Here is a 10,915-nt window from a genome sequence, read left to right as displayed (position 1 = left end):
TCCGGCAGCAGCAGCAACAGCAACTCTGCTAGACTTCATTCTACTAAAATTAGGCACTGTAAGCAAAATCTGTACGTTGTGTACGTGTATGTCATACTATGTGCATTGTACATTGTGTACGGGCACGGGTGCTAGACTTTGTGTTATGAGGAATTCAATCGGTGTTAATAATTAATTAATACATGGCCTGACTCCCTACCCACACCGATTTTATAAAAAACGGATTTCTATTAACTCCTCCCTTTATAATTTCATTTCATCATCAATTGCTATGTCTGCAAAGTGACAATATTGAAAACTCTTGGCTTCACCTTTAAATCGATGTGCATTAAGTAACACTGCACTTCCGGAGTAGCAGGAAATTGAGTACACGGATATAGGTATGGCCATACCTAGTATCCTAAGAATAGTAAGTACGGCGTACCAAATATTCTGAAAAGTTTGTGTTCAGATCAGGAAATTGAGTCCACATCTATTACCTACCCGAAACTTGCCAGTTCAACCATCATCGAGTTGTTTCAATCAAAATTAGCAGCTGAGTAACTTATGCTGGAACATAAAAAATACTGACTGCATGCTTCTGGGTGATATCGCCCGTTTTATAGTTCATATCTTTGCACATGCTCAAAAAGTCGCATTCGAAAATGCTATAACTGACGCTGCTCACAGTTGCAGCTCTTCCACTGAAGCTGAGGAGGAGCTTCATGTTCAAGTTTATAACTATTTGGCAATGGCATCCTATTCACCAGGCAAGGCTACACATTGTCTAGGTTTGTCCGCTAATCAGAAGTGAGACAGAATGCAAAGCTATTATTGCCGAGCGTAGCGAGGCTTCTAATCTGGGTCGCACAACAGAAATGGGCGTGGTCCTATATGGCTCTCCATCGATCTTTTGGTATATATATATATATATATATATATATATATATATATATGTATATGTGTGTGTGTGTGTGTGTGTGTGTGTGTGTGTGTGTGTGTGTGTGTGTGTGTGTGTGTCTGTGTGTGTGTGTGTGTGTGTGTGTGTGTGTGTGTGTGTGTGTGTGTGTGTGTGTGTGTGTGTGTGTGTGTGTGTGTACAAATCTTAAACTTCTCCTCCGCATGACTACATTTCATGATAGGACCTACCTTAAAAATCGTTTCCGTGTCCGACTACAGGTGAGTCTAAGAACGATTCGTGCAAGTGACAAAACGGCAAAGAAAATGCTTCATGAAGTTCTGTCGTCCCATCCTTTTGTATTGTAGCTAGGGACTGTGTGTACTTGAAAACCAAGAAACACCTTCAGGAGTTGAATGCCACCTATAGTCAAGTATTCACACGTCCCATACTTACAGTATGATTGTAAGTATGATCAATCCTTTACTACACTGTGCTGCATCTAACACTGTTGATAGTCAATGTTTGCCGATATCAATTTCTATGTCAGTAAATACCATACCACTGTCGTTACAACGGAACTGAGTGCATACCTAGACTGTACATTTCTATTGTCTTGATCACGATCACAAAACGACGACTACCCATACCAGGCCTATAAACGTAATATAGCTAAACTACTAGGAAGTTTGCATGTTTACTTCCATGACAGCTAGGATTTCAACAAATACGTATTGTCTAGCTAAGACTCGGCGTTTCAGTAGACGGTCTGAAAACTCCGTTGGACGTGTTACTCACGAATGCGAGGCGCCTACGGATACCATACAACTAGTAAGTATACATATTCTCCTTGGAAGTTTGGTACGGTCGTACGTGTAGGTACGCAATATCTAGCCTCGCAAGCCAGGCTCTTCCGCGCAGTCGCTGAGCTAACCGCACGTGAATCACACGAGGAGGAGGCGCTTTTACCGAAATTGCTCCAGCGCGAGAAGAGCCTGGTCGCTTTCGAGAACGTCATAGTGACGTGCGACCCCGATCCGGTTTCATAGCTTGCATAAGGCTAATTCGATTTCCTAAAGAGCTCGTTAATGTAATTGCGCTGATACATAAAGCAGACAGCTAGCCCTGCGGAGAGCACGTGAACACGAAATCCAGTGAAGCTGTCGATGGACAAAGTGCTGGTGAATAACGAGCGTAGGAATGGCCTATATGGGACTGGTCCACCGAACCTACACTCTCCAGCAATGTTTCTTTCTACTGAACTCATCTGCAGGTTTGCGCGAATTGAAACCGACGTAGAACTGTTCACCACTCATGCGCGTCTACTCTGACATCTATAGTCTGTGGGGGAAATGGTGTGAGAACTGCTGGCCCAGTTTCACTCAACGGTTCATGAAAACAGTGGCCTAGAGCTTGTTGACCTCTCCACTTCATGATCAGATTGGCGTGTATTGCTAACGCAGCATATGTGACGGTACTTTCGACTCATCAAGCAGCACTTTTGTACGATATTGGCTCTCCTCACGGTGAACTGGAAACATCTAGGCATGGGAAAACAGCAGTGAAGTGGACCTACCATGTTCAGGAAGTGTAGAGTTGACTCGTAGTTGCACGTGTACTACGTACGACTTGTTTCAATGCATGGACTCTGACTGCTACATACACTAACCGCGTACAATGAGTTCATTTCTCAAACTACAGCGCTGCACATCTAGATTCGGCGGTGTGCTGTTGGCGAAACTGAATGCTGAAAAGGAGTCGTGACACTGCAGAATATTACATGGCTGAGCTGTCTACATACGTACTAGAAGCGAACGATGATGTCAACTACGTACTTCGTGCAAAACAAGCAAGTGCGTGAAGCGATGTCGCGTGTTCTCAACTTTCATACCTACATGCTTACCTAATCGAATTAGCTTTATAAAGCCATGAAACCGGATCGGGGGTCGCACGTCACTATGACGTTCTCGAAAGCGACCAGGCTCTTCTCGCGCTGGAGCAATTCCGGTAAAAGCTCCTCCTCCTCGTGTGATTCACGTGCGGTTAGCTCAGCGGCTGCGCGGAAGAGCCTGGCTTGCGAGGCTACCCAATATCCGGGCGTATCCCTGCTGTTACAATACACCGGTATTCCTTTCCTCCTAGTCAGAAGCGACGTTACAACACGACTAGCTCCATTCGTCTCTTAAAGTGTAGAAACAGTGTCTGTAGCTTACGTCTAGCTCACTTGCATGTTTCCAACCAACCTTGCAACTTGCCGAGAACTTCCGGCGCACTCGACCGTTGCGCGAAGACAGTATGGACGCCATTACGAGCCTTCTCCGTCTATTAAGTTGGCAAAACTAAAGCGTAGAACCAAAAAACTTGGCACGACGATTCGTTACACGAGGCACAACAATCTGATGGATCGATTTTTACCTCCGCTAGTCTGACCAGCGTATTTGACGTCTTTTCCAAGCAAAATTTGAACACTAAGAGGTAGCGAAACGCGTCAAAATGAACTTGAACGAACAGAAAAAAGACTAATCACAATGTCTGCGATACGTAGCCTTGCGTTCCCTGCATGTTCGAATAAAGCGAGCGCGCAATAACCGTCGCAGCGGAGGCGTGTCTTGTTGCTACGGTGACCGCTAAAACTCTACTATCATTAACCAGTGATAAATTTTGGAACGTAATAAATGAAATTTACATGTAACAGTTATTTCTTAAACTCTAATGATGTTATTTTGTTAGCAGAAGATCAAGCCTTATATTAATTAATTAACTAATTAAAAAGACTCTTTTTAACAAAGTAGCTGTTAATAAGACTCATTTTAACACCGACTGAATTTCTCATAGCATGCCATGAAGAAATCAGTCAGTGATAACTCTCTAGACTCTTTTTACGGTGCCTGCTCCCGATTCACTACGCACGCGCAAACACACCCACGCAAACTTAAAATCGTGCCTTTATGTACACTTTTATCCAATTACCAGTTTGAGATAGCTTGCTGTTGAACGATAAAGCGATTTCTCGATCTTTTCATAGTTGCACGAGACCCAAAATTGGTGGAGCACAAAGCTCGCACTATCGCGATGGCATCCGAACAAACATCTACTATTCACGAAGTTGTAGACTAGCTTATCAGTGTAACAATGCATACATCTGACATGCAGTTGTTGAATGTCTGTAGAAGAAACACTGCCACCAGCGCATCGTCTGTCACTATGGGTCTAGGCTAGTACTCAACTCTATAGCCAGCTCTTGCAGCTACCGTGTAAAGATAGATGCACGATCTGCGTTGCCGACGGTGTCCGGCACCTCTCCACCGTTTGTTTCACGTTAGATGCCATCGTGATGCTCCACCTATTTCTGGGTCACATGCAATTGAAAAACGATCGAGAAAGCGCTTTGTTGTTCAACAGCAAGCTATCTAAAGATTGTCAATGGTAAATGTGTGGATAAAGAACTTAACACACTTGTCGTTAGCTTTTCCGAAATGTTAACTACGAGGAGAGAAACTGCCAAGAACGCGATGCGCCTTTCTCTTTGTACCTGGATCAAAGGCTGTATGTCATAGAACGTGGTGCATCCTAAGATGTTCGCTTGTTCTGCTTCATTATGACACAACTCGAAATTAAAATCGTGAAACGTTTTCAAGTTTGCGTAGGTGTGCCTGTGTGGATCGTGAGCGGGCACCCTAGCTAGCGCGTATTTGTAAAAACACTCCTTGTAACGTGTTCAGAGTCTTTTAACACCGACTGAATTCATAACGTGTGTTACTTAATAAAATAAAGTATCCGTGCTAATGACGTTTCAGACCTGCATGCAAATGTTAACCCCCAGCCAACTCTCAGTGTGCGCCACAGTTGAGCTTTCATGAGCAGCAGATCACTTACGTTCAGCGCGACTTCCTTGAACGCAGAGCATTTTCCCGCCACCGAATTTTTTGCAGGTGAGTGTGGCAACGTAGTTTGCTCATGCCATAGTGATGAAAATGGCGACAACGCTGCATGGGAAGCGTACATCGTTGCCCATCCAGCACAAAAGCGCAATGTACAGATCCGGATTCAGAAATTTTTGAAAGAGGGTGTTGATCTGCCAGCAGTCATATCTCTAGCTAGGGCTAGACGAGGGATCGAAACCTAGATAAGGAGGAAACCAAAACCCAAAACGAGAAGACCAAAACTGTATATTGGTAGCAGTACGTCTACCTAATGCGCGAGAAACCCTATACAATGGAAGTCGGAACGTTAGTCTTGCTACCACTAACTAGCTAACTAAGGTCTCAACCGACAGGTAGGAGGAGCCAGCTGACCCCGAGCACTATTGGTCCCCTAGTACTTAAGCACTATTGGACCCATAGTACTTACGCACGTAAGCAGCTTACCTGCGTTAACGCTGTGCAGCAAAGAGCAAAGCTGAAAGACCATTGCGGGCCGAAGCAAAACGTCAGTCATCTTGCCGTGGGATTAAATCACCTAGAATGTAGTAGGGCCTGCTTTCTAATAAGGTTGCGTGGGCGTGATCATATTTTAGACCTTCAGAAATGACCTTACAACGCGGTTTAATATCTTAAAAACGATAGTTAGAAATTCTGACAAGTTCAACTACACTTGACTACTTCTGAATTGATCTCAGCTTGTCTCCAGAACTAGAAAACGCTCATCAATTTCAGAGTTTTCGCCGGATTTTGTTTTCTTTCTTTCTCTTTCTTCTTCTTCTTTTTCTTCTTCTTCTTCTTCTTCTTTTCTGTAACGCATAATGAACACTGCTGCACACCTGCTAATTAGCAAGATAAACGTGAGAATAAAAGCCTCGTCCCCTGGCGTTCGCCTCGCTGCTCCGTGCAGCGCTCGCCTCGCTGCTCCGTGCAGCGCTCGCTCGTCACATGGCTGGAAACTCATGGCAACGAGGCTAGGGCTCGTATCTGGCAGGCAAATTAATTAACACCAGAGGTAACTGAAAGCGCATACGCTGCATTCCAATTGCTGTCCGGCCGTCCACAGTGGTATTACTGTAACTCTAGCACATGCACGATCGGTTGATGGCAAAGATCATGCGCGTAAAATGTCATCTGTTACTAAGGCCATCCCAATAGTAGCAGTTTGCTTCGCTGTGTGTCTGACTCGCGCCACTTGACGCCGACATGCACCCGTATGTCGTAGAAACTACGAGGCAGGGGTCACTCTAGAACCCCTACAACGTTCGTTTCTGTTGTAACGAAGCCTAAAACCCTTACAGACAGTTTCTTGATGCGAAAATCAGGTCATTCTATCGTTTTATACATACGTCATCTGCCTCTATTTTGAGCAAATCGGGTGTCTAATCGCGCCTCTTGATACCGCTAGGAGAAATCGAACCTAAGGAGGAAACCGGGAACGAGAAGAACGGAATCTTAAATTGGGAAGCGGCACCTACTTCGAGAGAACACTATCATATAATGGAGTCTTGAGTTAGAGGAGAACTCTCACCAAAATCAACAATCTCTCAGATGAAAGCTGTCACTTCGTGACACAACTCTTTGCAACCGTTTACTGCAGACGTTTACCGTAACGAAGAAAGAAACAAAGAAGTTACCGGTGTAGGCGTGTTTAGTACTCGTATGTGTGAATGAGCGTATACTTTATTAATACCTGCGTGCACTGTGCCCAAAGCTCCCAAGACCACCGGAACCACCAGTGTTCGACAATGCCACATTCGGCTTATCTCCAATCGCAAGTCGCTGTACTTCGTCAACTTCTCAGCATGTTTCTTGTCATTGTTGCCATCAGCAGGGCAGCTGATATCAATAAGAAGACAAGTGTTTGTCTTCATATTTCTGAGACAGATATCTGGACGATTGGCTTGATCCTCCCGGCAGTGGGGATGGTGGTATCCCACATCAAAGTGTGTGTGTGTGTGTGTGTGTGTGTGTGTGTGTGTGTGTGTGTGTGTGTGTGTGTGTGTGTGTGTGCGCGCGCACACACGTGCGGGCATGCGGGCGGGTGCGTGCGTTCGTCCTTGCGTGCGTGCGTGTGTATATGTGCGTTTGCGTGTATATGTGCGTGCGTGTGTGTGTGTGTGTGTGTGTGTGTGTGTGTGTTTGTTTGTGTGTGTGTGTGTGTGTGTGTGTGTGTGTGTGCATGTGTGTGTATACGCCTGTCTCGCCCCTGAATAACGTCAACGGTTTTGTTGACGACTGAGGCTTCACCATCACCCAGATCATGTGACATTCAGGCGCGCTGCACGAAAGAGAAAGGCGAGCTCCAGTCAACAAGAATAAGTTACCAGCTCGTATAACTAATTTATTAAAGTGCTGTACAAGTATGGAATATGTGACATACACGCATGAGTGCAATAGAGAACAACGAGATAGTCCACATACCAATTGATTAGCTATAAAACAAGAAGTTTGAGTTCCGTCTTATTCCGATCGACGTATATACGCGCTACAAAGAAACCCGCACTGCGACAATTACGATTTTCAACCAGCAACGACAACGTCATATACGACTCTACCAACAACCATTCAGTGTTCATGTGCACTGCTCATTTCTTCACATCTACTGAACATATCTTGGGATGGAGTGGATTATATATTGTTTGGATAACGAGTTGAACTCCCTGAGAAAAATCAACGGTCGAGCTAAAGGCGAGGTATGGGAGGAGGTATTCTTTACGAGTGTTGTCGCTAAGGTTAAGGAGCTCCATTATGTTGTCTTGCGATATCTTGTTGCCGATACCAAGAGCGTAAATGTCCACATTCTTTGCAGCGTGCAACTTTGCAGCCTTGGCCACGGGGTCTCTCCCAACGTTGCTCTTACCGTCAGTTACCACAAGAAGCCTTCTAGTACTACTTGGTCTCATACCATACCTAGTATCAAAAATGTTGTCTCTGACGTACTTTATAGCCGCTGCTGTTGCAGTGCCGCCTCCTATGTATCTTGTTCCTGTTTCGTTGATGGCCGTTATCATTTCTCTGAGGGTCGTAAATTGTGCTGAACGGTTAAAGTTGAACACAGTAATAGCATGAGATGAAAATGTCACCATAGCCAGTCTGATTCGTGGACCATTGTTACATGAGAAGTCATTGCAAGTGTAGTGTATCAGCGTGGTCATGTCGCTAACGGCTTGGGAAAAGTCGCTTCTACTAATGCTTCCCGAAGAATCCATGAGAATAGCGAGGTCGACCATATCTTGGCACTCCGTGTGTCGTTTCGCTCTTCTAGGGGATGGTGTCATCGGCTTCTCTGTCGCACCAGCTAGAGGTTGTACACGTGGACTATTGGATGCAGGTAGCCCCAACCTTCCAAATACCTCCTTTGCTACAACAGTAACCTTTTCTGCTGGAGTAAGTGGACCTGCCAACGTTGTAAGATGAATGTTACTTGTGTATACACGTATAGTACCAGCTATTAATTAATTATGTGACCTACATTGGTATCGTACTTGTACATCGACGTGTACGACTGAAAGACATTCAGTAGGTACACTCGCCACATTCCTTTTTCTTTCTTGCTTTTCAAGTTGTTTTCCGGGGCAAGCTCTTGCGGCGGTTAAATTGTACGAGCTGTTGAACTTGATACCAGTGTATCTCCAATCTCCCAACTCGAACTGTGACGCATCCGGACACGGGGCACCAAAGAGAAATTTGCACAAAAGTTTCAATGAATGCGGCGGGTTACCTGCACAGATGTCCCTCATGAGCTCTGTGTCTAAATCTGCTGCAATGCTTGGAGTTGTTTGCAGAGAGAAGAGTACAGACGCGAGAAAGAGCATTTGTACTTGCAGTGGCCTCATCTTCACAACGTACAGTAGAACTGAAGTAGTCCAGGACTTGAAGGGATGTCTATGAATGGATTGTTGAGTTGCTATTCTTTTGACTACAGATGGCTTGCCACAGCACAAGGAATCAACTAATTACGACACTGCACAAACACCGATTCTCGTTTACGGAAGTTACTGGTGTTTGAAATGCGATAGATGAATGTCTACCTGTATGGTATAGTGTAAGCCCTTCTCACCTTTCGTGCGAAATCTGTTCATCTAACCCTTCTTCTAGTAACTGAGCTAGAGGATGTCTAACTTAATTCATGTTTTCTATTGCTGACTAACGTATATCAGCAAGCATTTGTACCACTGGCTGCCTCTGCTCTCTTGCAACACTAATTAACTAGAGGATTTTCTTTGCCTGCCGTACCGTTTCTCTTGACAACATTTCATCACCTTTCCAAAACGTACAGCTGCAATCACAACTATCTGGGAGCTAACTTTTCTGAGTAGTTAGTCTGATAAGTCAAATTAGTGCAACAGATACGAAAAGAATTGAGGGATCATTCTAGTAATTAGAATTTTCAAAGTGTAACAAACAGCTACCAAGCAGAAAGTGGTTCTAGGCAAATAGTTTAGTAATTACTTACGGTGAGGCACATTAGAGCATGAATTGGCGCGAGCTTTTATCCTATAGTTCGAGGCTACCTGTTTATTGTTGTAGCATTGGTGACCGTGTAGCAGCAACCACATTGTCTGGAGAGGAGCCAACACCATGTTTCTCAGTGTAAGGTGTTGATCTTGTTTGCAATGTCACACATCTCGGGAGCGTGACTCACGCTATTTGGAAATTGGCTGCTGCATGAACAAGCTGTCTATACACGGTACATGCATGCTAGATCAGCGTGTAAAAACGTGTAGACCATGTCTACTTGATATACGTAGTACCATATCTACCGTATACAGCTGGTGCAGATAGCGTGTGTGTGTGTGTGTGTGTGTGTGTGTGTGTGTGTGTGTGTGTGTGTGTGTGTGTGTGTGTGTGTGTGTGTGTGTATGTGTGTGTGTGTGTGTGTGTGTGTGTGTGTGTGTGTGTGTGTGTGTGTGTGTGTGTGTGTGTGTGTGTGTGTGTGTGTGTGTGTGTGTGTGTGTGTGTGTACATTGCCAAAGGGTGTGGCACTACCCAATCAACGACACCCTACACCCGCAACAATATTGCTGGCAAAAGTTGCTCACCGATGCTACAACAATAGACAGCTAACTACTTCAGGATATAAATATACTCGCGCCAACGAATGCTACAACGTACGTGCCTCGATCGCCTTGAGTAATCTAACCAACTACTTGTGTAGAGTTCAAAGGTTCTCGACTAGCCAGAACGTGCTCGGTAGCTGTACGCTACACTCAGAAAGTGTGGCAGCAGACACGAAATTCTAATTATCAGAATGACGCCTCAATTCTTCTCAAACCTCTTTTGCTAATTTGACTTATCAGACTTACTACTCAGAAACGTTAGCTCCCATACGGTCGTGATTGCCAGCGATACCTGGTGAGAAGGCGCGATAATGTTGTCAACAGAAACAAGAGAAATTGCTCCACTAATGTTCCATGAGAGTGAAAAAGCACCCGGTGTACAATGCTTGCTGATAAAAGTTATTGAAATCAGCAAAGAATTCGGAAGTCCCACTCACTGCCAAATGTTAATTTTAAAGTAAATTCGTAGCAAACACATGCAGCTGGACGTATACACGCCCTTCTGGCAATACGAAAGCGTCTACCACTTGCAAGGAAACCGCCTAGCTGCTGGGTACTGATTGCCAATTACGCTGTACATGAAAGTTGTGGGTGTCAAACTATCTCTATTGTTTCGCATCACTAGTACGTAGTCACGCGTGTGAAACGGGCCGGCTGAAGACCGATGACTGCATCACGCACGAGGAGATCGAGAGCAAAATCGAGGGAAGGTGTACGTGTTGGCAGTTTCTCAGCTTGGCAGAAAGAATTAAACTCCCTACCAGTGCAAGGAACAACCACGTAGCCTATCTTTCAAAAGTACCCGGATAATGCCAAAGCGCAATACATCAGCGAAAACGATCGGTTGTCTTGACTTTATAGCTGTTATTGAATGTGAATGCTCACGCTGGGCTACTTCCATTGCCCTGGCAAGATTTCACGACAATGACCCCTTTAGGTGTTCGACGTTCTCTTCCCGACGTAAGAACTTTCAGCTACAGGTACAATAAAAGTAAATGTGCGTGTACAACGTTGTACAACTTGTCGGAGTGCTTATACAACGTTTACTGACTGAA

General features: G+C 44.8%; 1 protein-coding gene across 1 annotated transcript; it reads right to left on the bottom strand.

Moving 5' to 3' along the window:
- Positions 1-7,209: 7,209 nt before the first annotated feature.
- On the bottom strand, positions 7,210-9,110 carry LOC134184363 (uncharacterized). Its single transcript, XM_062652039.1, has 2 exons — positions 8,273-9,110; positions 7,210-8,197 (listed from the first exon to the last, which is right to left on the bottom strand). Exons 1-2 carry the CDS (start codon positions 8,634-8,636, stop codon positions 7,386-7,388), a joined length of 1,176 nt encoding a protein of 391 aa, XP_062508023.1. The 5' UTR covers positions 8,637-9,110; the 3' UTR covers positions 7,210-7,385.
- Between the last annotated feature and the right edge of the window lie 1,805 nt (positions 9,111-10,915).

This window comes from Corticium candelabrum, chromosome 9 (assembly GCF_963422355.1).
Source record: "Corticium candelabrum chromosome 9, ooCorCand1.1, whole genome shotgun sequence".
Lineage (NCBI taxonomy): Eukaryota > Metazoa > Porifera > Homoscleromorpha > Homosclerophorida > Plakinidae > Corticium > Corticium candelabrum.
The sequence above is the reverse complement of the archived record's forward strand: the minus strand, read 5'-3'. Positions and strand labels throughout refer to the sequence as shown.

Excerpts from the sequence above, each read along its gene's own strand:
- LOC134184363 (XM_062652039.1), bottom strand. The coding sequence starts at position 8,636 with ATGAGGCCACTGCAAGTACAAATGCTCTTTCTCGCGTCTGTACTCTTC. Across the intron at positions 8,198-8,272 it reads TGTACAAGTACGATACCAAT|GTCCACTTACTCCAGCAGAA; the intron begins GTAGGTCACATA and ends CAACGTTGGCAG.